General features: G+C 41.0%; 1 protein-coding gene across 2 annotated transcripts in view; it reads left to right on the plus strand.

Annotated features, from left to right (window-relative positions):
- Positions 1-27,322, plus strand: part of diaph2 (diaphanous-related formin 2) — a 345,406-nt gene that overhangs the window by 119,368 nt on the left and 198,716 nt on the right. Inside the window, exons 14-20 of one of the 2 annotated variants that reach the window (XM_076102904.1) lie at positions 850-966; positions 4,481-4,599; positions 6,368-6,432; positions 7,196-7,300; positions 11,522-11,584; positions 14,098-14,439; positions 19,700-19,814. In XM_076102904.1, the coding sequence (XP_075959019.1) occupies positions 850-966; positions 4,481-4,599; positions 6,368-6,432; positions 7,196-7,300; positions 11,522-11,584; positions 14,098-14,439; positions 19,700-19,814 (926 nt within the window). The remainder of the gene's footprint in view (positions 1-849; positions 967-4,480; positions 4,600-6,367; positions 6,433-7,195; positions 7,301-11,521; positions 11,585-14,097; positions 14,440-19,699; positions 19,815-27,322) is intronic. The other variant, XM_076102905.1, reaches the window with a different exon arrangement.

Raw genomic sequence — 27,322 nt, forward strand, 5'->3', positions numbered from 1 at the left:
ATCATTCATTTTCCTGGGTTCTTTGCTTCCTGGAGATACACTTTCACAACACTAATAGAAGGTTTATTATTTCTAAATTAACCTCGTACTAGAAATCCACCATTAGCATATAGATTGCATGTTGTTCAATGCCGGTGTTTATTCTCTGTACTCTATGTCATATTGTCCTTTCATTGTTTTTGATTCAATAATTTCAATATCAGACGTTTTTTTATGTCTGTGAATAAGAGGAATTACAAATACTCAGCAAATAATCGATACATATAATGTATTATGCGGTATTGGAACAAGGACGAACAGAAAAGATCGTCTTGTCTTACTGAACATGCGTTTTAGATGTCAAAGCAAACACAAGACACATAATCAATACCTTTTGCAAATTTAATAACAGGAATTTCTCCTCCTGAGTACATGTCAGTTTCAATCTGGCAGCTGAACTACATCCCAATCATTCTTGCCTTAAACATCTGAACCAGCGAGTTTCTCATGTAATTAATTCCCCCTGTTCCGAGAGGTTTAGAGTGACGGGTAAACCAGAGGGAGCATTCTTTATCACCAGTCCCCCTCCTCAAGTTAGCTCTTTACACTGCTTTGGCTCCCCGGAGAGAGAGCGGATGAGAGGAATCACGTCTGTTTGCTTTTGAACAATGATGCCTGTCAGAAAACAAGAGGCGAGGAGAAATAAGTAGTTATAAACAACACAAGAACTAATACAAATGCAAATGTTTACAAGGAGTGGAGTGCACCTCTATAATGAACTCAAAATGGGTGTTTTCTCGGGAAGTTGATCTTAAGAGTGACTGAATGAACACTGTCATGAAGTTGTTTTCCTTAACCTTGCTCCTGCACTGATATGAATGAAGTGTACCATCTCCTGTCCAACATGGTGAAGGATACTGGCTCAGAGGCCTACTTCCTGTCACTCCTTCAGCACCTTCTGCTCATCAGGAACGACTATTACATCAGGTCAGTTCTGTTTGATCACTGGCCTTTGTTCACCGATCACCATGTGATGCTTTTTTTGTTTGTTTTTAACAGTAGATGTGAAACACCTCCTGCAGCACTCTGAACATGTTTTACTTACAGGAAGTAGTAATTGCCTCTGTGGGTCTGTTTGTTTGGCTTTGACAACATAAAAGTAAAAGCCTGGTAGACATTTGTTGTGTACATTTATGCTCCCAAAAGTAAGAGATGTTTGGAAGCCAAACTTGACCAGCTTTTATACTCCCGTTACCTTTTGTCATTTACCCAGAGCTGCTGCCTGCGAAAGCAACATTTATTAGCTCGGCCCTCTTATTCAATAATTCAATTAAACAGTCTGACTGATAAGTAGTAAACATAAAATATATTGTACATAATACATACAATATGGTAAAAAAAATGTATATATAAATATATATATATGCGCAAACACCCGAAGCAAAGCAATGTGGATCAGCTGGCAAATGATAGAGTAGGGATGATATTCTGTATTTTGGAATTATTAGGTCATTTTAAACTGGTCTACTTTTCCTTTGAAGAGTAAATGTGTCATTCACTGGGCAGTAACGCCACCATTCCTCCAAATGGAGTGACACTGATGAATTCCCAGCTGTGTCGGACCTTTTTGTAGAAAAAATAAAAAAAATAAAATAAAAAAAAAACGTTGGCAGGGGGAGGCAGGATGCAAGGAAGAAGATGAATTTACCATAGACAAGTTGCTGCTCCCTTGGAGTTATGAATAATGTATTCCACATCTATTCGTAGGAAGTGAGAAATAGAATTCGCATTAACCAGCTAGTACAGCCACGTCCACCTCGGCTCCAGTGTCCATGTACCCCTCTGTGAGACAGCAATAACAAGGGATCACATACCAGCACTCGTACAAAAAATGATGGTCTTTTTAAAGATGTTTTTGAAATATTTTTTTCCCACCTCCATCACAAATGCAAGGACAAACCCACACATGTGCACACACATGCATTAACACCAGCCATTATTTCTGACTGAGGTATTTTTCCCCCATACATCAATGATGTGTGACTTAAGATGATGGATGATGCAGTACTACAGTACATGCAGCTATTTCCAATACATACTATCTATCTTTTTCAATCTTTGCCTTCAAAGTTACCATCTCTTCATGCAGTGGTCAAAATCGTGTGCATGTGAAATAGTACTAATACATCACAGTAGTAGTGTAGTATATCTATAATGTTTTGTCAACCATAGCAATGCACGGCTGTAGTTTAAATTGTTTAATCGTAGGTTAGAAATGTTATGTTTTGTGTTACAGACTTTGGCTTTGTGATCCAAGGATATCCTGTATTCATTAAACGATTATGTTGTTTTGATCATAGTCTTTATTGGAATTGATAGCACACTTGGTTCCTGTGTCAAATGATAATCCACATCAAATGATAATTAATTGAATAATATAATACGTATTCTAATAATAAGAAGGTCTGCAGTGGGCAAACGGTTTAAGTGCTCTGTCTCCTGTCATTCCTCGTAACACAACATTAGTTGTTGCGCTCCCCTCCGGGGCTTGGTTTATTTTTGATAATTAATCTCTCACTGCAAGCGTAATGAATGGGAGCACATCAAACCCACCCAGTAAATGTAGAGCAGATCTGCTCTTTTTGGAGTCTAGTGATATGGGGATTACACTGGTTATGTGGAGCAGAGCTGGATCAAGTGGCTGGGGCTGGGCTGAACTGCAAGCTATCATTGGAAGGAACGAAGGTGCCAGAGTAAAAGACGAGGTGGGATATGATGCAGGGGACATACGCTTGCTTCTGGAGCCCGGCCCTGCCCACTGTGGAGGGGCCTGACAGTTCTGGGTCACTCTCTCCGTCTCTAGTTATCTCCACCCAGTCACTATCTGCTCGGTGGTGGCGGAGGATGGAGGACGAAGGGAAAATAGGGCGGCTTATTGAGATAATAATATGGTGTACATCGGTTGACAGTTGTAAGCCGAGTGCCACAGTGCTTAAGCCATGCAGGGCGATGTGTGAGCTTTCTCCAGCTTGTTCCAATCACGAGTGGGCGAATCCGCCAGCTCAAGCTTAATGTATGGCATTTCATGCTTTCAAAACAGTGCACCTAAATGCTGATTTATTCCTATTTGCTTTGGCTCCGAATTTTGTGTTCTTTCGTATTTTGGTTGGTAACGTGATGCGGCCTGTCCACCCACAAGGTAGCAACGGAACATAGCCTTTGAATTTATGGGCAACAGATAGTCACAGCCTTGGAAACAACTATTCCATTTTGCTCACAGCTCTGCCTGCTCAAATCAGTTATGACATTTAAGTTACATCAGTGCATCCTTCCCATAAAGCCTTCATGCAGAGCCATCAGACGGGCAGAGCTTATACTATCTGTAAATTAAAACTACATCAGCTGCCACTGGAAGGATATTTTGAATGTCGTACTGGATATTTGTGCTTTGGGACTCAAAGGTAAACATCGCCTCTCCTCTGTGCCCACTAGAAACCTGCAATTTTAAATTCAGATGAAAGGAGTTGATGTGATTATTGAATCAGAAGCGTGTCCCTTCTCCAGCTGTTGGTACTGTATTATTCCTACTAGTAATTAATTCATCCCACTCCACCCCTACTCCAGATTTCATAGTGCTGTACCAGATTTGCGATTGCCCAGCCTTTCACACGCAAACTGCAACAATTAGTTGGTCGCGGCCACGTGCACCTGTGATTGTTGTTGTTTCTGGTTCAGGGAGTAGTTCTTTTATCATTTTATGAGGGCATTTTTTGTGAGCATCCTAAAAGGGTCAATTATCTACATCTACCTCAGTCCAAACCTCAGCTTCCAATTTAGAGGAATAACAAATAAAAAAAGGTGTCTTTTGCGAATTCAACCATCAATTTCTGGTCAATGTCATGCTTATAAAATACTTATTTCTCAGTTTGGAGTTCGGCTTAAGTTGCCATTGTATTTGCTAAATGTCACTTCCAATTAAAGTTGATGTTACCGAGAAAAGGTCACATAACAACCTGTGTGGCGGGAAAAGGACTCTCGGGCCGATTCAGACACCCTGCTCGACAACACCGAGCATTCAGTCACACTCCTAACTGGCTGACATGTTTTGCTGGTCATTGTGCTTTCAATTACACACATTACACTGATTAGATTTACATTTCACTTTTTATGGTTGCACTAATTGGCAAAGATGATTGCAAATTAGGCAAGAGGGCAAGCGTAGCCTTGGCTACCGTCTGTCACCTTGAAATGGACAGACTAATACAGACCTGGGCTCTGTGTGCCCATTAATCTGCTAATTTCATGATTGTGCTGAAGCAAGTGATCAAATTTAATAGGGTGCCTATTTTCTCCAGCAGCTCCGTTTTTGACATGGCATTTTGTGACCTCTAGCTTGTATAAGGGAATAATTTGTGGTTAATTAGCCTTGTAGAGTTTATGTCACTCATATTTGTCCTGTGGCTTGTCTAATTGCTCTGCTTCATGTGTTCTGACCCCTCAGGCCTCAGTATTACAAGGTGATAGAAGAATGCGTGTCTCAGGTGGTCCTGCATCGCAGTGGCATGGACCCCGACTTTGGCTACAGTAAAAGATTGGACGTGGACTTCACCCATCTCATTGGTACGTGAATGAAATGAAACAATTGCTGCATAACTCCTCACTCATTGATTTAACACGTGTTGGCAAAAGTCTAATATGTGAAATAAAAGTCCGCAAGACTTGTAGTTAAGATTCTTATACTCTGAAGCCATTCTCAAGATCAGTTTGTTTCTTTTTAAACTATGTGCTGCAGGAGGCATATCACTGATGTAGCTAAACATGTTTTGGTGCCTGGCAGTCATTCTCATTATCCTCCCCGATCCCCCTGAGATCTGAGATTCTCCTGACAAACACCTGCAGTTGCTTGACATATACGATGGGGTCATCTCATTATTGATGAATAATACATTATATTTGGTCAAATGAATTCAGCTCGTTTAGAATCAGTTTAAATGTAATTTACCTCAGTTACTCGTCAGCAGTGTTCATGGAATCATAGAGAAAACATCCATTTACACTGCATTGCTAATGGAGACTTTTTTTTTCTAACAGAGAAAAATAAATACCACCATTTGTCTCTCTGTGGTGTCCCCAACAGTTCTGTGACTTGCCAACAAAGGGTCATTAAAAGTTTCTAACCCTATCCACAGTGGACTGATGCAGCAGTGAATAAGTTGTTAAATCTCACTTTTACTGAGATTTAATCAGGTAGTGAGAAACTTTCACGGATGTGTTTTGTTAGATTCAGACCAACGACATAGATGCCACATCCACACGGCTATCTGAATTATGCCTTGCCACTCTTTTTTTTGTCTTTTCTGTTTTTAGCTTCTTTTTTTTCACATTCACATAAAGGTGATGTTTTTTGATTTGATTATTCTCTAGTGGGAAAATGTGCCTGGCGATGTGTGATCTAACAATAATTTACACTTACAACTTTCACATTCACTACCCCTCAGATGATTCATTAACAGGGTGATTGTGTAATATGGGATTTGAAAACAAACTTAAATAAAACTGAAAAACTGAAATGCGCAAAACATTTGAAAAAATGTAAAGAACATTTAGTAAAATTCGCAAAAACGCTGATGTAGTTCCGTATTTAATGCTCTGACTGATTTTAATCTTGTCCAAGACGCACACCCTTAAGCAACAGATAACAGCTCGCAATGTTTAGGTGATGATTCCTACTATTTGGAGACTCTCTGTCAGTGAGAGTGAAGTGCAGAGGAGGGGAAATATTAGCACATCTGCATGAGCCAAGAGTTGCTCAGCATGATTGATTTCGCTGTATGTGAGGCGGTTATTGAACATATCGTGAAAATACTTTTTCAGAAGGTCAACACAGCAGTTGCATCAGTCGCCAAAGCTTCACATTTATACTTCTTTCCCAGAGTAGACTTTTTTTGTTTGTTTATTTTATTAATCAATGACTTTTGCGTTTCATCTATTTTACACAACCTTTGAAGGAGACTTATACGTATGTCCACTAAAGAATTAAATCTCATCTGAAAATATACAGATAGGTACTTTAAATAGTATGTAATCATCTGCTGATAAACCTTGAAGTGCCAAGATAAATGACTCACTTGAGGGCTGGTTTTCCTTCTCAAAACACACATGGCATTTTCAGGTATGGTGAAATTCACCCATGATCTATAACAATTTTAAAGAGCATCTTAAGTTGTAAACATCTTACAGATCTAAGAAGGAAACATTTCCAATCCTATAAGCTCTAATGCACTTCGAGAAACAAGTCCTAGGTCTAATTGAAAATCCCACATGAGGAGCTAATGATGCACATCGCGCCTTTGAAGTGCCTTGTGACTGTGGCTTTCTTGTCTTGCAGATCAGTGTGTGGATAAAGCCAAAGTTGAAGAGAGTGAGGAGAAGGCTGCCGAGTACTCCAAAAAGGTGAGACATTAATCACCCCAACAGCCCCCCTCGGTTGGCCGGCTCCCATCAGCAAAGTTTTTTCCTTCCTCAGAGCTCCCAGACAAGCTATTGATTTTCCATGCCCTGATCAATACCTGGGTGTGACGCTACATGATCCGTATCAGCATTACAGGAATCAATGCCGATGCTCTGATGTATACTTATTTGTGCACACTGCTGGGACAGAGTTAAGTTATGTGCCGGCTCTTTCTCTCTTTATCTCACATTTCCTTTTAATATCATTAAATGTATTCATTATTTGCTTGATTGTTTGATTCTATCTTTTTATTTATTTGAGAGAAATAACAGAATACATTCTTATTTAAAAATGTACCTCCTGCATTATTTTGTACAATATTTAAATGTATCTTAAGGAGCCTCGCTGCCCCACCAAGGGGGGTCCTGGATGTTTTATTCTTAAGAGTCCTGTCCCATCAGCCCACCGCACACCCTGCTGGGCCTGTGAAGTCATCGTAGCGACTTGGCTTGGTTTCTGCAAAGGTTAGATCCATCAACATACATGAAAGCCAGGCCTGAAAGAAAGACGCAGGACAACGGGGCTCTAGGGCCATGAGAGATATGAATAGAAATTGGCCAGAGAGTGTAAGACGCTGTGTTTTGGTGTCTGCTGATGTGCCCTGTGGCTATTCTCTGGAGACAATGTGCCGCTCACCAAGCTGTGTGTTTTGACGTCTATCTTGATTTGTGCACGTGGAAATACGTGTGTCTCTTTATCTTGCAGTTTGATGAGGAGTTCAGTGCGCGGCAGGAGGCCCAGGCCGAGTCTCAAAAGAAGGAAGAGAGAATCAAAGAGCTGGAGGGGAAGATCCAGTCTCTGGAGTCCCAGGTAAATCCATAAAGAGAAACCTCACTGCTCTGCAAAACAGTGTTACATTCCCTCAGGGATCCTTCATCTTGTATGTTTTCCAAAAAAAAAGCATGAAAAAGAAGATAGTGAAAATTTGTATGTCCAGAAGCTCTCTTAATCGTTTTCTTTTTCCATTGGAAAAAAACATCTCATACAATCTCATACAGAATGGAAATGTTTCTCTTGAGATCATAGCAATGAAAAGTAATGGCTCCACTAGAAAAAGGGGTGATTTGTTCGGAAGGAAAGCTTTCCACCTCACTTACAGATGTGCTGCTGCTGTAAGTGGGAGCTATCATCCATGCAAGAACATTTGATTCAATAAAGGGTCAATCTCCTTCTTAAGTTGTAGCTCTTTATATGAGCGAATTGCTCGATTGAAGCTTTCCCTATGTAATTCTATCATCACAGAGATGGATTGCATTTCTTTTCCCTCTCTACATCATTTCTTTCCAGTCAAAACCCTCCATTTTGAGCACAGAGAATGACTGCTATTTCCCCCTTAACCCAATTCCAAATACTTTAGCACTGCCTTGGGACAAAAAGGGCAGTTTGCTTCCCTGCTAAGGGAATTTAATACAAACCGGCATTGAAAGATGGTATGGCTACATTTATATCAGAGATTGCTTTTTCTTTCAAACATTCATCTCTGGTTGCTTAGGTTGGCACTCGCCATCAGATAAACTGCACCTGCATAGGTGGTCCGAGCATCACTCTTACTTCAGTCTTCTAGCAATCGTTCTCTGGTCCAAAACAAATGTTGTTATGTAGTACAAGCTTTAGCTGTTGTCCTTGCCAAAGTCGCACGGCGTTTCTCTTCTTAGAACCAGGGCTGCACAATTAATCAAATAGCAATCGAACAAGATTTTGCCTTCCTGCAATTTAATGAACGCGATCAACTGCGATGTTGACGTTTAAAATAGAAAACTTTGCTGCAGGGGGGCGATCGAGCTGTTTTGGCTTTACTTTTAGGGAGTTGTCCTGCCTGCGCAAACCCTGCAGCGACAAACTGTGAAAAACTTTCCTGAATGTTGTGGCTGCAATCCCGAGTAGATGAGTAATATACAACAAAGAGCAGACGGGCAAAATGAAAATGCACAACATTTAGGTAAAGAAAAACCGTTAAGTCTTATTTTAGTGCAAATAATTATTAATTAGAAGGAATGTAGGACAATGTGAAAGTGAAAGCAGTGCTCTGTTTGAGTTTTGGGTAAAGGCTTTTGGTAAAATGCTCTTTACATTTTACTTCTAGGAGATGTACTGTGAATAAGGACCAGTCTTATGTTGAGGAACGATTTGCGCGTTAGCAGGAATTTAGAAACCTGAGCTGCCGGATGGTTTGTTACACAGATTTTCGCGGGATCTCGTGAAATTGCGAGAATCCAGCTGCCGTGCAGTGTTGCTGTTTTTTTTATATGAAAGCGCCACAAAAATATTCTCTCCCTAAAATCCATGAATACAAATATTTCTTCATGAATAATTGTTTTCTCAATATTGATCCAAAAATAATCGTGGTTCTCATTTTGACCATAATCGTGCAGCCCTACTTAGAACTCAACCTGTGCGTAGCTGTCGCGCTTGCGCCTCATATGCTCGTTACCTGCATTTGTCCCCAAACCGGTTCATCACTCACCGTGTTCCTGATTAATGCCCGCCTATTTTAACGAGACCATCAGAATCTAAAGCTCCTCTCCGCCTGCTCGCCCTTTTTTTTCCTCCCTTGCTCTCTCCTTCTTCCACCTTCTGTCAGAAGCGAATGCATCAGGCTGTGTTACCTTTGCTTGCCCTCTTTCCCTTGTTGGGGCTTTTTATGTTGTTTCCAAGTGTTTTCTTCCCCATAACACGCCTTCCCCCTCACCCTCCCCTGACGGGCCTCTGTCTTTTGAAGACTGACTGACTGTGGTGCATTAACAGGTAGTGTAGAGCAGGGGAGCCCTGGAGAGTCGAGCCCTCTCTTCCTCTGTTTTTCTCAATGCTCCTTCAAAGAGCCGTTACTGCTGGAGAGCCACACATCAGCAGGCATTAACCTCAGCAGGAAGATACGTCATTTGTTTGGCACAAACCTGCACGAATGTGGCCATTAGGACATAAGAATATCCCCTCTGCATCTTAACAGGACATAAATAAAGTGTATGCACAAAAGGGAGACACTATTGAGCATACATTAACTTTGGTTTGAATGTGAATCCATTTAATTGTTCAGGTTTATGGAAAGTGCAGTTAATTTTCACAGGCTTCACATGTTAATTTATTCTTAATCAGAGTCGAATTTTGGGCTGTAAGGGCTTAATGAGGAAAAAAAAAAGAAATCTTCCAATGTATGCAAGTTCTTTAATAACACTTCAGTTATCGCCTCTTTTTTTATGTTAGGCAGGTGTTCACATAGACCATTAGATTGCTACCTCAAGCAATGAACAAAACAACAGTCATCCTCTCAGACGGCTGTGTTTGTGCTACTTCAGGACGACTATAGGCTGAAAGGATGTGTTTTGCAACCTAATTCAGGCTTGACGCAGTGTTGTAGAAGACCATTAGCCGTGAGAGCACAGGACCTTTTAAATCGCCGCGAGGACTCTCTTTCAGTTTGTCCATCAAAGCTGCTGTGCTATCGCGGCGTTTTGCTGAATATAAATGAAGTGAGAGCTAACCCTAACCTTTCATCTCCCAGACAGAATTCCTGTCAGACATTAAAACACACGCACGCCTGAGTCGCTTCTCTTCACCTTGTTTATGAACCAACACTTTTAATGAGAGTCTTTGTCTGGGAACTTTGGCATTGTAACAAGATGCCTGTTTGATGCGTCTGTTTGATTAGCCCACGATTGAGTTGAGTGGAGGTTCTGCCTGTAAACATCAACAAAGGACAGAGGCATCGCAACAAGTGGAAATCATCCACCCTTTCCCCAAACCTTTGCTTGCAGCCGTTCAGGCGAAAGGGAAGGAAGGTATTCAATGAATCGGCTCTGGATGTGATGAATAATGTAGCACTGCAGTGGTACATTGGAGCACTCTGCGCCATCCCATTAATAGGTTTTAACAACCTGACGGTCTTGTAGCTGACCCAGCTTGGCCCCAAGAGGAGCTGGAGGTGTAGTGGACCACTTTCTCTCTCTCTCTTTCCTTCCGGCCTGGCTGATTACAGAATTTGTCTCGACGGAGAACGACAGCGAAACTCACAATGTAGTCACTATTATAATGTGTGCTGTGCCGTTATGAGATAGAGCCAGTTCAGTTGTTCGGCAAAACAAATTCCCTCATTGAAATGTGTTGGACATGCATCTTTAAAACGGTGGTCAAAAGAGCAAGACGTACTGTACTAGACCTGCTGAAAATCCCTCAGACTCGTTCTTTAAAGCTGAAACATCTCAAAGCCTCTAACTTTTAATCCTCGGGGATGAAAATCAAACAGAACTTTTCTTTGCTTTAAATATTGCTCTCTACTACCGTTTTCTGAAATTCCTTCAAAATTATGATTCTTTTTAAGTCACCCTGCTAAAGGTTTCCATCTCCTTTTCCAGTACAGACATTAAATATTTAGTTCTCTACAGTTCATGGTCGGAGGTGTTCTCCAGGATTGACTTCATAGAAATGTTGCATTTCATCTGCTGTGCAATACGTTTCCATCCTGTTTCTTTTGGCAAAGTCGCGCAGAGAAATATCAAAGCAAATGGGGAACATTTCTAAAGTGAAGACTGCAGTGAGAAATCAGTGGCCATCACACATCTAAGAGTGTTAACTTGAAATGTATTTTACAATGCCAGAAAAGAAGAAAAGGGAAATGTAAGAAGGATTTTGAAGGTTCACCAACTGTCAGTGATGCTGTGCCTTGTTCCTTTCATGTTGCAGTCAGTGCACTACACCGATGTTCTTTTGAAGGTAGATTACATCTTGTTTTAGGTGTAAAAGTACAGTACACTCTGCCTTCTGCACATCAAATAGCTAATTCAGACAAAATGGGAATATTACACTGTATTTGTCACTAACTGTTTAAAGGACCTCCTCTTTCCCCTGCTTGCCTCGTTTTTCGAACTGTGTTGCGTTTGAGTACTGTACCTGTTCCATTGTATTAGTGTTCTTCTTCTTCTCTGTCTATCTAACCCCCCCCCCCCCCCCCCCCCCCCCCATTTGTGCCCCTCTGTGTCTGTTGTGATGTGTGTGTTCCCATGGTGTGTGTCTTTTTGTGTGTGTGTGTGAACACAGTTAACTATTGAAAAAGACAAGCTCAAAGAGGCTCAGAGACTCATCAGTGAATCTGAAGCCAAGGTGGGTGTCCTCCTTGCATGCTCGGACTTTGACAAAATCACACATTCAATCACCTGCTAATCCCAGTTATATATTGAGTGAATTGGCTTGTGGTGCTTCAAATCGTTTGTTAGAGAGAACACTCAAAGTGATTATTGAACTGATCTTTTGTCCGATCTTTCCTTCTCTCCGCATTCGAGTCGCACTCCATATCATGCATCACATGTTTTGAATCGCCTGCAGCTCGTCATATTTGGATATATGTGAACTGACTTGCGAGGGGAAGCACATTTCAAACTGAAATACGCTTTAACATACGATTGTTTTTTATTCCATTATGATCACCATTGTTAAACTCTATAGTTGTGTTTAACTACACACGTATCCTGCCTGTTTAATGCAATTTTCACAAGTATACACGTCGTGATTGATTTCCTCTATCAGAGATGAGGTCGGGGCAAAGATTTAATCACAGAGCATTCAGAGTTGATTACCTGCCACGCTGACCTCCCAATTGAGTCTGGAAGACTATGAATCAAAATTGGATGGGTTATTTCATATTAGTCCGGTTTTCTACTACACACAGAGCTCCAGATGGGCTCTAAAGTAACATCAGCCGAATAGCATCAAGGAGCTGGCGAGAAACAAAATAGACATATTTCTACGAGTCTCTGTAGATAGACATGTTTGTGTAGTTTGTCTCACATGTTGCATTCATGTATTAGTCTATCTACATTACTTGTAATTGCTAGTTCAGACACAGACATGACATGGACATATACCGTACATACATGAGCTACTTACACTAGTTACAACGCAAAAACATAAAGTCTGATATTGTCCCATAATAATTCAGTATAAAACTGCGGTTATCATTCAAAATACACAATTATTATACACTTTACAACATATGGATCTCTTTTTTTTTTTTTTATTAGATGTTTGGTTTGCTATCTGAGGACGAAGAAGCCAGTTGCGATGGTGTTGGATCCCAAGGGTTCAGTGAAACACTGGGCTCTCTCACTGGGTAGATATGAGAGAGAGAGAGAGAGAGAGAGAGAGAGAGAAATAAAGAAAGACTCGGAGGGCCCCTCAGTATGGAAACAACTGCGATCTAATTTAGCAGCTAATTTGCTTCCATTCTCTCATATTAATCTTAAAAGAGGAAGCGGGGCACAGGGGCCTTGAGATTGACAGACATGTAATCATTGGATGTGGATTTTCACTAAAGGGCTCTGGGTGTTGTGATCAAGAAGCTCCTTGCAGACCACCTTCTTAATTTTGGCCCTAATAAACAATCCACCAATGCCATTATGTAATGAAACACAACGTAATGTCTTTAAATATGAAGCCAATTACATTTTACGCACACAATCAAGTGACTGAGGCAAAAGCACATTGTGGGGAATTGGGTTTGGAAATGAGAAGTGAAAGTGGAAATGGTTTTTGGTAAGAGCCGGCGTCTAATCACCTTCAAAGATCAAACCCTGTCTTAATGCGGGTGTATGTAATTGGTGTATTTGCATAACTTTTTTTCCTCTAAAACACTTTCTCTATTGGCCATTATCCCTGACTACCTGTGTACATTGTTTGTGTGATAGTGCAGACGTGTCAAAGGACTGAAAGACTTTGTCTTATCAGTCTGGGGTCCAATTACATCCCTGTCTGCTGTTTAATAACCTGCCATTGTGAGGACTCATGATGAACACTTGATGGGAAAGCAACATTCTTATCTATTGTAAATTAAAACAGTATTTGGTCACAGGTGTTTCTCCAACAGTTTGCTTTAGATTTACATACAATGTACACAGCCAATTCACAACTCTCCATATAAAGCGGCGTTTTGTTACAATATAATTCCAGTAGTGCTGTCATAAACCCAGATAAACCGGTTGTGTTTATATGTGTAAATATGAATTGTGGCTCCAATAAGCAACTATAATCAAGCTGCAGCACTTCTGCATTTTTCTGGCTATATGATTAATAATCACGTCTGCTGACATCGACGACAAAATTGCGCATTTTGTGACACAAACTAGGAGATATAGCAACTTACTGAAAAAAAATATGAAACAGTTACTCTGTCATAAGCTTCACAGGCCCGGATCTCATACTGTATATACTATACACAACCATTATGTCAAGACCCATGACTCATATATATATATATATATATATAAGTTAACTTGGCAACATACAGAAACATGGTTGGTAAACTTGTGATCATGATCTCTTTGGTTGGTAAAGACATGAAAACAGGACACGGCCTCCTCATGTGGTTTGAAGCAAAACTCCCACAGAACCTAGTAATCCTTGTTATTGACTCATACTCACAGTCAAAGCCCGTGGCCAGTTACTAAGATACTGAAATGCAGGCAGTAAAATGTTTTTCACACCACAAAAATGCTTCCTCACTGGCACAAAACAAAACAAAATATGGCTATTGGTGACATCATATCAATGTTTAGGTTACACCAAAGGGAGCATCACTTGATTTGTAGGCCATCATTAACATTTCTACTCTCTATTTACAGATAGCAGCGGGCCCAACTGCACCTGGAGCACCGCCCTTACCGGGGGGTGCAGCGGGTCCTCCTCCACCACCTCCTCCCCCACCTCTACCCGGTGGCTGTCCTCCCCCACCTCCCCCTCCTCTCCCTGGTCACGCTGGCATTCCACCACCACCTCCTCCTCCTGGTGGAGGACCTCCTCCTCCCCCACCACCCCCTGGGTGCGGGCCCCCACCTCCTCCGCCTTTCTTTGGGGGCCCGGGTGGGCCTCCACCACCTCCACCGGTCATCAAACTGCCTTATGGACTGGAGCCCAAGAAGACCTACAAGCCTGACACCGTGATGAAGAGGGTGAACTGGATCAAGGTATGGTAACCTGAGCAAATATTCTCATGCTCACCGATAATATTGGTGATTTCCCATGCAAACATTTAGCACTGGCTTTACAGGATTCTTCAAGTAAACCTACACGATAAGTAGATGTGATGTTGCGGATTGGAACCAAAAGGAGCTCAATTCAAATGCACTCTAGCAATGCAATCTCGTCAAGCAACCGATCAACCAAAGGCTAAACCTGTTCCACATTCAGCACCCATTTCAAAAGATTCTACAGTAAACAATTTTCATTACTCAAATATCCTTGGATTTGCACAATTACTATAATTGAATGAAGACTGGGCTGTGTAAGGTTCCATCACATTTGAATACAGTTTCAATAGGACACTATCTTGTGTGGGGGCTCTATTTTACCGTAGATAATGTATCCGTTGCCTCGAGAGTTCTTCGCACTAATTTGATGGTTATTTGCCGACGCTTGTGTGACCTTGCGTCTTTGTCTTCAATTGCTGACAGTAACCAAAACATCAGACTAGTTCTTCTGACATCATGATGGTACTGCACATTATGTTTAATGGTTTTAGTGGAATCAAGCTTTACACTGGAAAGACATTTTAAAAGTGACTTTTCAATGTGTTGAAGGCATTGCGCAGTAGTTCTCTCAGCATGATTTTCAATATTATTTCTAAAGAACAAGTTGACAAATGGGGAATATTTAGTTTTTTTTGTGATACATTATTTATTCAACAAGAAGCCACCAAATGACATATAAATGAGAGAAATAAATGTGGAAATACAAGTCGACGCTCACTATTGCATTGTAGGCAGCATGTTACAGGTGCCATTTCTGTCACCTCAAGGACTCTTTGAAATGCCGTGTATGCAAATGCTTCTCTGTGTGTGGGCGTTTGTGTTACGAGAGGTAAAATTATGAATGGCATCATACAGCAGTATGAAATATCAACCAGAAAAAACAGTCAATATCAGTAAGAAAAACAACAATTTCGTTTTTTTCGTTTGTTATTACCAGGTGGGGCTGATGTTTTTTTGTGATATTTTAAACATTATTTGTACTTTTTTGTGCATTATCTTCTTGGTTTTGCACATATGGTTAGTGTGCATGAGGTGACGTGCAAATGCCCATTGTCTGGGAAGTGTTTGGAGGTTAATATGCAGGTGCATTGACCTTGCCTCCACAGGAATTGTAGTTTGGTGATGCAAATTGAATTCATAACCACCTGAGGAAAAACAATCTGTGTCTCTTGTGTCGATTAAGTGGGACAAGAGTCGTCTGTCTTCTCTGTGTGCAGCAGATGGAAGTATGGGAGTGCCAGGAGCAACTATGATTTGGTTGTATAAAGAAGGAAGGGGAATGAAAAGATACTTGTTATTTTTCGCACCTAGATCCCCTATTTTATCTCTACCCCGTACATGTTGGACCAGAGTATGAATCACAGAGATTTGATAAAAAGAGGAGAAAAAGAGGACTGGACAACAGAGTTTCAAATGAAGCTCAGATGGAAGCTAAAAGTTCATGATTTATTGCATCACCTATGCACAGCTGATGACTACTTACACACTGACAAACAGCATACATACATGCTTCTGTACTGTAGCTAAAGTGACATATTCACAATCAGGGGGGGAAGCTTATAATCGGGGAAAAAAAGTATGAATACATTAGGATTTTTAAGTAGAGAAGAGGTCCTCCAGTCGAGCAAAGAATGTGATGGTGGTGATTTCTTAGTCAGGAGCAGTACAAGTCACCCACAAGGGGAAAGAGCTCAGACACACATTGGGAAATGCCAGCTTTGTTTAAGTGCTGAATGCATTTTAAGTTATTCCTTTCCCTGCATTTACTTCCATATTTGTGTGTCAGTGATTCCCAAAGAAAGTTATTAGTGAAGAATAAATACGAGGCCCTCCAAATGCCAAAATAAACAACGCATAAACAATTTAGTTCTAGCTGCTGTTTCGACTGTTTAATTTAGAATTTCAAAAAACAGTAATAGTGACATTACATATGGACTCCCTATTAAAAAATAAAATGCAAATACTCTTACCGTGCTAATTAAGGTTATCCGTAAACATATGGGAATGGCAGCATGGATGCCATGAGATGAAGGAAATTGCAAATGTCGTATAGAGCACCATGAGACAGGCTCATGCTGAAGCTCAGCATTAGTTAATTATCTCAAGTTGTAACTCGTCCCTGTTTTTAAACATAGAGAGATGACATCTTTATTTTGGTCAGGGCCAGCAGGAAACCCCAAGAGGTATGCACCAGGCATCATGGACAATCATCAATACATTTTCACCAGCTATGTATTCAGTCCATCAGTGGTTCCACTGCAAAATCTTGAATTATGCCTGTGAATATATCTTCAATTTGTGCGGTTACAAATTGATTTGAGGTAGGCCTAATAAAAAAAACATCTGTGACTAATCCTTTATATTGTAGCTTCTACTGAAAGTGACCTACGTGCTTTATTTACCTTGGATTCAGGGCCTCACTTAATTAAGTGGGCTGTGAGTTTCCACAAGCATTCTTCATTCGGGTTGTCACGCAACTTTTTATGTCATTGAACATTTCTTTTGTTTAGTCTTAGCTTTACCTTTTGATGAACACAAATATATAGACATTTCTTTTTTTACCGTGCATACATCCACATTTGATACATTCACAAAGCTTTTATTCTTGTTTATATTTTGAAACTCATTTCAATTTTTTTTGTAAAGCACAATGTCATACAAACACAATTCAGTGTTTTTTACAGAGTTGATGGAACAGTAGAGAATACATTGTAGAAACAAATAAAGGCACACACACACACACACACACACACACACACACACATACACACACACATATGGTTAAACTTTTCTCGATGGAGCTGAAATGTGTCCAGAAAGTCTTCTCAGTTCTCAGTGGTGGAGCAATATAGACTCTTTCCAGCACTATGTAAAGGCAGCAACCAGGTCTCCACCGTTTGTGTGGTCTCAGTAACATGCTGAATCAAGTCAAAATATATACTTGAGGCATTGGATCCCACAGGATGGTCGAAATGGACAAGCTTATGGATGACATTTTTTTTTTTTTTGCCTTTGCAGCTGCCATGTTGATAAAACTTATCGCCAAAGAGTCTTTCTTCTGCAGTTCAGAGTCTGCAGAAATCCTCTTTGAAGCCGGTGATGTCTCTTTCTTGCCATCTGTAGCAACAGGCAATCCTCGCACGCCATGGCTTTGTCAGCTTGTGCAATGATCCTGCTCCCTTGTTAGAAAGGTGACACTCATGTTGAAGACCGCAACTGATACGAGCGTGATGGTATCAGGATTTAGCAGGATGAAGCTAATGGCATTTCTTGGTTTCTTGTCTGGCAGTTGTTGTTTTTCCAGTAAGGCAAATACAGGCGGAAAATACAGCAGGCAAAACATATTTCTTGCTCTGATAATTTAATAAATCTATAACCGTGCTTAACGGCATGATAATAAACTTATTATTAGACTTATTCTGTTAAATCTCCGATGAGTAATTAGCTGGCTCTTGAACGAGTTGAGTAAGGTCAAATGTAGAGGTGAATATATATTTATTTAGTGCTTCTTTTTATGTTATTTTACCTTATTCACAGTTCATACTAAAATCACTAATTAATCACCCATTTAGCAGCATGTTTTAATTCCGTTCTTGTTTTCCCACCTACACTGTTCCCTGTATTGCTTGTCAGCAGCATTTCATGTTGGATGTGGAAATCACCTCACTGGATTTTGTTTTCCACTCGTTGTAGTTGAGAGACAGCTTATACATAGAAGGATGTAGATTATAGCGACACACAACTGTAAATAAAGTAGATTGAGAATAGCTTTATATTACATATTTTGAAGCTTTTAAAGTCTGTAATTCAGTATTTACTTGACTGAAAGATGCGCACATGATTTCCAATGCCCTTGTACACTTGTACCTGAGTGAATGAAGTCTTCAATAACTGAATAAAAATATACCTTTTACATATTTTGAATTTAATAATTTTGTGTCAGGCCTTTTACAGTTTTGTAGACCAGAAACATATTATAATGTATTTTAAATATATAAGGGGATTACTGCTGACTTTAATGATTGGGACTAGCTGTGGCTAGATATGCTGTATTAATAATAATCATTATTGTTATTGTTATTATATATATATATATTATATAATCATATATAGTAGTAGTAGTAGTAGGATTAATGGTGGTGGTAATGTTTGAATGTAAAACTTGAAACATCACATTATTGAATGTTTTGCTACATCACACTATAGTGTTTCACCACTTCATCTGAATTAGGCTCTTGCAGCCTAATTGAAAGATCGACTAATTTACACATGAACTGCTCTTCATGACTTGAGTGGGTGGTATGAGAGAACGTACGTGGACAGAGGTCATCTACACTCAACACCAACACCAGCTCATGTTGAAAGTTTCATAAGCCTCCCATTAGCGCACCTATTATAGCCATTGTAGGATTCTGCATCATTGCTCGACAACATTTTCACATGGACTTGGGAATGATTGCCCAGCTTCAGCGGGAACTCTTCCAGTCTGTAATTACTGTGGTTTTATGGAGGTTAACGGCAACAGTGCAGCAGGCCAACAGCTAGTCAAGGCCCTTGTTAAGAGCTCTCACCGTAGCACTAAACACGATGTACAGCAGATTGTAGTGTCACACACATTATTAGCTCCAGTAGTAATAACTGCAGCATGTCAGATGGGTTTGTTTACGTCTGAATATTTCTGTGCGCTCCTACTCTCTTGCCCGCTGAGCGGTGTGGAGGGAATGAAAGATCGGGGGTGTGAAGGGATCCCTGTGGCCCGCTACCACCTCGCTGTGTGTGTGTGTGTGTAGGTGCTCGGCTGCTTAGGAGGAGTGTATAAACAGATTTGCTGATGTTTTGTGCTGCAAACTGAAATTCACATACTTCATTCATTTCAGGGAGGTCATCAAGTGCTTTGATGTGAATGATTCAGTCAGGGTCTATCCACGCGTTATCATTTTGACGCGGTCATACCCCTGCGATTTGTCCTCCCACGTAAGAGTGTCTTTAACCCTGCAGGCTCCTCTTTTGGTCCTTTTTGTTTGTTGTGCTTGCTACGGATGCACACGCAAGGACATGTGTGCGTCCACACACAGAAAAAGAAAAAAAAAAAAACACACACAAACCCTATCTCAAGTGAGAATAACTTTTTGAGTGGCAGGTTGGTGGAATGGCGGTCTCTGATTGTGGTGATAATGGAATCCTTGTGTCATTGCAGATAGTGCCTCAGGAAATGGCAGAGAATTGCTTCTGGATCAAAGTCAAAGAAGAGAAGTTTGAGAATCCTGACCTATTTGCTCAGCTCTCCCTCTGCTTCTCCTCGCAGAGCAAAGGTAAGGAGGCGTCATCTCTCTTCACTCTTTCCTTAATTAATCTACACACACATGCTTCATTTAGCCTCTCGGGCAAGAGATGCCAAGCCACTTTCATCTTCTGACACTTTAGGAAGCCATTTTTTCTCTCTGAAATGGTAATTATCTTTAAACCAAGCACTTTTCCCACTGCATTTAAAACCATCTATTCATGCTCTCAAGTCAAACATCTGAGCCAATTACCGATCCTGATGCTTTTGCTGCAGTGTTTTTTTTATGGTTTTGTCTTTGAGAAAGATAGAATGCGATGTGGCTGCACATTGAATGTGTTCTTTGTACCCGTTGGATTAGGTTCAGATCAGTGTTCTTGTGTGTGCACGTGGACGTGCACAAACTTGAACTGGTACTCATATGTGTGAACCGAGGGAAGTTATGCTTGGTTTGCTTCTTGCCTTTTCCAGTCCAGTAGGCCAATCTTCCATCGGGGAAGATGGGAGGCTTTTTGTGAAGGAAGCTCTGGGAGTTTTCTTGGCCCGGCCAGTTTGTTTCTCAGATACACAACCAGGCTACCTAACTTGCTGATGAATAACAAAGGCAGTACAGAGCAAGTTTGTTTTAGCATGGAAAAGACGGTGTGTGTGAAGGCACTTGATGTATTCCTCCCATGGCAATTTGAGTGTTTTCCACTTCTTTGACAGTCTGTGTGCATGTGTATAGCACACCCCTCTAATTCTGGCAGCAGTAGGAGGGGAGAAGTCAGAGCCCTGTCAAGCGCAGAATAGTCAAATCTGAGCTCTGTCAGGGTGTGTGGACATAACTATACAGAATCCACCAACTTTTCCCATATCCCCGCCGTCTGTTTGGACACCAGTCAAGCCCGCCAGCAGCTTCTTTCTCCGTCTTTCTCACAGCCTCCAGGTCTACAAACTAGACTTGACTCTTTTTTGTTCTGTGAAATAAATAGCATTTCTGCCTCAGCTGCCGCAAAGTGATTTGCCGGAATAATACAGATGGAAGTAGACTTTGGGTTGTTGCGAGGCTGAATGAAGTTGCAGGGATGAGACTCTCTTCTCTCCCCGGAGGATATCTGCCAGACATTTTATATTTCAACATGCGTCGTTTCTGAAGTGACTGAGTCAGACCTTCATGAAACCTTTGCAATACCTAATTAATTGTCTTACTTTTTGCTCTTCTATTCGATTTTGTTATCGAGGGGAAATGCATTTCATATTCATTGTTGGTTAAGCAGCAAAGCAGCATGTTTGCAGAGCACACCTGCTATAAAAATACATTTTCAAATAGATTCTTAAGATTAAATACAACTTTCCATTCGGAGGTCCACAGACACATGCCTTTAATTCAGCTTTAAATGTCCTCTTAGACTCTTTATTAAATTCACTTTCTCACCCACTGGGCTTTAAAAAAAAAAAAAGGCACTATAGATAGTCCGTATTCCCGCTGGCAGGGTAGGAATTCATGATCCAGCATTTCCCCTGGGAGTTACCTTTGCTGGATCCCTATCAATTACCCCTGCAGCGACTTCACTGAATCAGCTCTTTTTCCCTCTATTGTTAAAAGAGAACATGATTTGCTCATGAATGAAAAATGCTGTTTAATGTTTGATATCCCCCCCTCCCGTCAGCGAAGTTGAAAGCCGATGAGTAGGCCTTTGATGTAGATGGTACTGTAAAAAAAAAGGTGCTAGATGGAATCTTCCCAAAATGAGATAGTTCATTTGTTTTTCCTCTTTCCTCTGTTACATGATTCATGCAGTATCGTCTTTCAGATGGATGCCATCTGAGGATATGCAACAATAAGTGTGCTTGAACATGAAACGCTTTGTCGAAAAGATCCCCGCTTTATTTCCGTTTTGAATCTGACCTTTTTGGGAAGTGAGTATTCCTTCATCTCAAGTCAAATTGGTTAACTGGTATTGGATGTAGTTTAAAGCGGCTTCGGAGGATCAGGTGGAGAGACGGAGTCTTGCAAGATTAATTCCTGAGGTCTTGTACTCTCATTGTAACCTCTTATTGTGGCCACGGACCATAAATCCTTTCTGCTGATTTGACAAACGTGTCACTTCTGAAAACTGACTTCATTTGTCTGCGGTATTGCCCCTGTTTTTTAATAACACACACACACACGCACACACACTCACGTACCTTCAGTACACGTTTGTTGTTGTATTTTACTCCGCTGCCTTGTGGTACTTTCATCTTTGCCACATCTTCGTCGTGGATATTTATAAGTAAAGCACACTTCGGGGGACTAGTGTATCGTGAAAGATGAGGCAAGCAGGTGTAAATGCCTTCCCTGCAGAGCAGCCCTCAGAAATTGGTGAAAGAGGCGTCTGTTAACTCCACGTTCCTTGGGATTCTTGCTTGTTACTTGCATTGTTGAAGAACAACACTTTAGCAGTAAAAGAAAAAAAAGAAAAAAAGAATCACTTTAACAGCCCCCAATTTTCAGATGCTTATTACACTCAGAGGCCTCTAAAACAACCGAGAATGCAAGACTGTCATCTCCCCTGCTGCTTTTATGAGTCCCACTGTTTAATGAGTTTTTCCAAGAAAAGGAAATGATAGTCAGGAGGGATTTCAACCTCAGCTTCAATCTTCTAAAAAGTTACTTTTTTTCTTTTGTAATTTACAATGTGATGGTTCTTTGGCCCGTTCAATTCAACACATATGTCAGTTATTAGGTCTGAAGGCCGCAGATTAAGGTATAATGGGGACATCAATGTGGAACTCACTTCGGGTCAGCGCAGGCAACCACGTGTTTAAAAAACAAAAAAATAACGAATTAAACTTGCAATCTAAATCACTGTCCATTGTAGCCGCTTGTTTGTAGCCAACGGTAATACAGCTCTGCAGAATGAAATAGGAATTTACAAGAAGCGGTTTAATTATTTTCACATATATACAATAAGTAATTATGTTGCTGTGCTGATATATCAATAGAGCCACTGTGATTCATCCTTCCAGTTTAAGCTAATAAAACTCTGTTGCAGTAAAAATTACAATAAAGCTTTTTGTTAATTTACAGAGCAACTCGGTGATAAATCTTATTTTTGAGCTTGAACGTGGTTCTATAGCTTCTATGCAGTGAGCATTAATCCTCTTTGTAATTGTATTACTCTCTGTATTCCTTTGCTGCATCCTGTTCTCGCGTGGGGAAATACAGCAGCCTTCTCCTGTGAGATGAAAATGTGTTGCACTTAAAGCTCCACCTCAGTCGCTGATGTCAAGGCAAGTATTCCACCTTTGGCACCATCAAGTGCTTTGTGATCGGAAAATTGTTACCACCCACACATAGAGCTGAGCGATCTGTTATCAAAGACACACATCTCTATCTGCTCTCCCTCACCACCCTGGGTTTTCCCATTTTTTGAACTTATATACGGGACATTAAATAGACGCTGTATATCAACGTGGCGACGTCATCGAGTTATTTCATTTCCATAAAAACAGTTTTTACCCTTTTGCTTTCTTTTCTTTGTCCTTTCCCCTCTTCTCTGCCTTCGCTTGACTGTATCGGCTTATTTCTTTTTTCTTTATGCTCTTCTCCATTGACTTGGCGCTCCCTTTTTCTTCTTTTACCCTCATCTCCCCTCAGTGCGCTTTATCAATCAGTGGGTTGTGCCTTTGTATGGCTCTTGGGATCAAATCAGATTCACTTCGGGATTGAATGTGTGTAGCCATGGCCTGCTGCATTTGAAAGGCAATTCATTCAGCTGGAACTTTGCAGTTCAATTTGAAACAAGATTGATGTTGGCAAACTTCACACCCCCTTTCTTCCAAAATGTTTCCTCCATTGCACGCACCAATTGCTGATGGACAAAGGGCATATGCCACTTTGTAATGGCGATGTCTAGGCTTCTCAGCAGAAACAACACCGCGAAAGAAGGGAGGTAACTCAACAACAACTGAAATCCCTGAGTACACTGTATGTTTCGCTATAGAATAACCTAGACAACAATTTGTGAATATTAAACCTCTACAAATGATTATGCTATGAGGTGCATGCATCTATTTCGGGGTTGCAGCCATGTTGTAAACATGAATATATTATAGAATCTTTAAGGTTTCATCAAAGGGGTTGTTGGTACACTTCATGGTTTGAAAGTCAATGACAGCCATACTTCTGCAGGGAGAGACAGAGGCCTAATGAAGATGCATGTGCACTCTGAAGGAGGAATCAGAGGATGCATGCCACCCCTGCGAGCAGGGTCATTGGGACTTTCTTTCCCAGCATGCCTCCGTGTTAATGATGGCAAGGCAACTAATGAACATGCGAATAAGGCCGGAGGGGACGGGGAAAAAGTGTTACCAAACCAAACAGCACCTTTTGGAAATCAATTTCAAAACCGCTTGAGAGAAAGAAAGGAAAAGAGAGGCATCAAATAATGTTGTAGTGTATATCAAGGGAGTTCTTTGCCTGGAGAAGTTTAAGCAGATTTTTGCACATCATGTTTTACTGACGTCTAAATTACAACATGTGCAGTTTTTAACAGTTTGATTTGAACTTTAAGCCATTATATTTTATTTTGTTACTTCACCATCATGTTCTGTAAAAAATAAAAAAAGATATCGTGCTTGTAAAGGTCAGCCCTGGAAAGGTATCTTGGTTAACACCTTACTACACGTGATGGCTGCAGTCATCCAACCCCTCATCACATGGGATTCAAATCCCTCAGGAGTTCTCCTCACTCTTGACACCCATTTTCCTTTACCTCTGTCCCTACAACTCCACACACATCCTCTTCCCACTGAGCCAATGTGCTGTGCACACCAGCAGATTCTCAATCCTTGCTACAAAGCCCCGGCAGCAGGGCGGTAATGACCCTGCCACAACGGCAGTAATGATGGAATCAGTGGGGGGTTTAGCTGGCTCTCTGACTCTCCCTAATAAGTCCCCTAATAACTCTGTTAACATCAGGGCTGACCCGGCCACCAGATCAAACACACTCACGCATGGTCAGCCACCCCACATGACACTCGGCAACCTCTCAGTCAGGCAAGAAAACTGTTGCCGACCAGCACACACTGTGCTCTGGGGCCCTAAGGTGTATGTTCAATACGAGTCTATGGATACAAGTTTTGGCTCACGGAACACAGTAGCAATTGTAGACACTATAAGTGTCACTCAAAATATTTTAATCCTATTAAGCTGTATTCATTCGCTAACAATAAGTCTTGTTGATAGAAACCTTTGTAAAGCTTGTTGCTCTTGACAAAAACGCACACTGTCCCCAGACTACTGTTGGAGCTCTGCCTTCTCAGATAGTCACAATGTAATAAAGGCTTTTGTCTAATGAGTTTAAGCTTAACTCAAGACACTGCAGCCCACTGTGGACTAGTCTAGCCTTGTATTAATAGCCTGTGTACAACGATAAGCTTTTGATACGTTCTATGTCAAAGTGTTGGGGAGTCAGGCTCGATGGTTTGCCATGTTTCCCTGGAGAGCAGGGCTGTTTGTTACGGATGCTGTTAATTGAGAGGATGGTGCTTTCGCCAAGGCAGCTTCCTCTGCGTCTTTATCCTCGGCTTCTCTTCTCCTGCCATCGCTCCCTTTCTCTTCTCTTATCTCCTTTTCCTCTGCTTGCTTCTGGAATCATCTCTTTGGACGTGCGAACGGCCATCTGGTGTCAGGGCCAGCAGCCTAGTTACAAAAAAAAAAAAAACACTCTCTCAGGCTCGTTGTTTAACAGCTGCAGTGTCCCACAAACAAGATCACAATTGTCATTTTTACCACATGCTCATTTTCTAAACTGTCATCAGTGTCTGTGAGTGGAGAGATGTTTCCCTTCGGTGAATTGTTTAGAATGACCCGAGACCTTTCCTCACACCAGCAAATCATGCATTCCGGATTAAATGCCCGTTATTACTTTGAAGCAAACCAAAGCGGATATTATCACATTTTGGAGAAGAAAGGCCTCAAATGGTACCATTTCCCTCATTTTAGAAGATAGGGCATTCATTGCTGGCACAGGCGGGAGACATTTGTCTCACTAAAACACAAAACAGCCTGATGTTCATTACTGTCTGTTTGGGGCAATCAGCCCACTGTGAATATCTCAGGGTCAGCCCTTTTCCTTGCTCATCCCAGCACATTTTTAATATATCACATATGAATGGAAATTAGTCTCTTAAATATTAATGACATGTAATTGGTTTGTTGTAGGAGACTATATTACGTGCGTGTGCATCTGTGTCTGTGAGAGGGAGGGAGGGAGGGAGGGAGGGAGGGAGAGCGATTTCCTCTCATTTTTACTTCATATTGCCTTGCTGTGATATCCCACTGATTTTAATCTTCTCTTCTCAGATGAGAGCCATTCTGGCTATCACGGTGCACTTTAACTTTAGCCCTCTGAATATTAGCTTCCTTTGATACCTGCCGCTTGCAGCCTTCCCAGTCTACACCCTGCTAACTTTAATGCGCCTTCGTGTACACTGTAATGTTCGTCAAAATCTGTCTCTTCAAAAATAAATATCCCCTGTGCATCTAAATATTTTATTTCTTTTTCCCGCTCGCTGGAAAACCTCATCTAACACGTTTGGGACATATCAATCTTTCTATGTTGTCTTTTTTTAATCAAATTCTCCACTGGCCCTCAGAATATATTGCGTTTCACTTTGTCGATGTAATTTATCGACAATATATCGAAGGGATCCCATTTATTTATCCTTTTTTATTTTTATTTTCTGCATCTCCATCTGTCTGCAGCTGTTCTGTATACTCAGAGAGCCCATACAGCGAGCTGCATGTTCGTTCACACACTGAATACCGATAAGTCTGGAACAAGGACACTGGGACAAAAAAGGCTGGGAAGTGACTCAAACAGAAGCGCACTGAGCATCCAAGAGAAGTTCCCGTCCTGAATGTATTAGTTCAAAACATAATTAAATAATAAAATTGAATTGAATAATTCATTTTGATCGTTAAATGTTAAACCTCTATTTATTGGGGGGGTTTTGCTAATTGTGTTTGTGCTTTCGCATCCAGACCTGGACCATATTCCCTCACCATTTCCATTACATGGCATTTACCAGAATTACCATATGTGTTACGTCATGCATAATAACAACCATCCCCCCCCCCCCCCCCCCCCTACCACCCCATACAATATGAACCTGTAACAGTGTCTATTATACTCAAGTGATGCTTGGTTTTAAAAAACAAAAGGAAAGATGTGTTCAGTTTGTGTGTGTTTTGCGAGGTGTGTGCATTCGTTGTTTATGTCCCCGTGTAGTATGTATTTAGTGTCTGCGAGCGTGCCTAATTGAGTGATAGGATGCTTATTAACAATGGGACTTGCGTTTAAAAGGAGGACAATGTCAGCGCTGTCACTGGAGCTTTTCACATGGAAAAGCCCCAGCAGAGCTTCATTAACTTACCCCCATGATCCTAGACAGCAGAGTAGGGAGTGCATATCTAATCCAGCTCCGAGTACGAGAGCAGTGGGTTTCTTTTACTTGACGTGTGAAGGTTCACTGTTCACCGTGTGGATATGTACAGGATTGGCTGTT

This window comes from Anarhichas minor, unplaced genomic scaffold (genome assembly GCF_050575085.1).
Source record: "Anarhichas minor isolate MPS153535 unplaced genomic scaffold, ASM5057508v1 ptg000028l, whole genome shotgun sequence".
NCBI classification, from domain to species: Eukaryota; Metazoa; Chordata; class Actinopteri; order Perciformes; family Anarhichadidae; genus Anarhichas; species Anarhichas minor.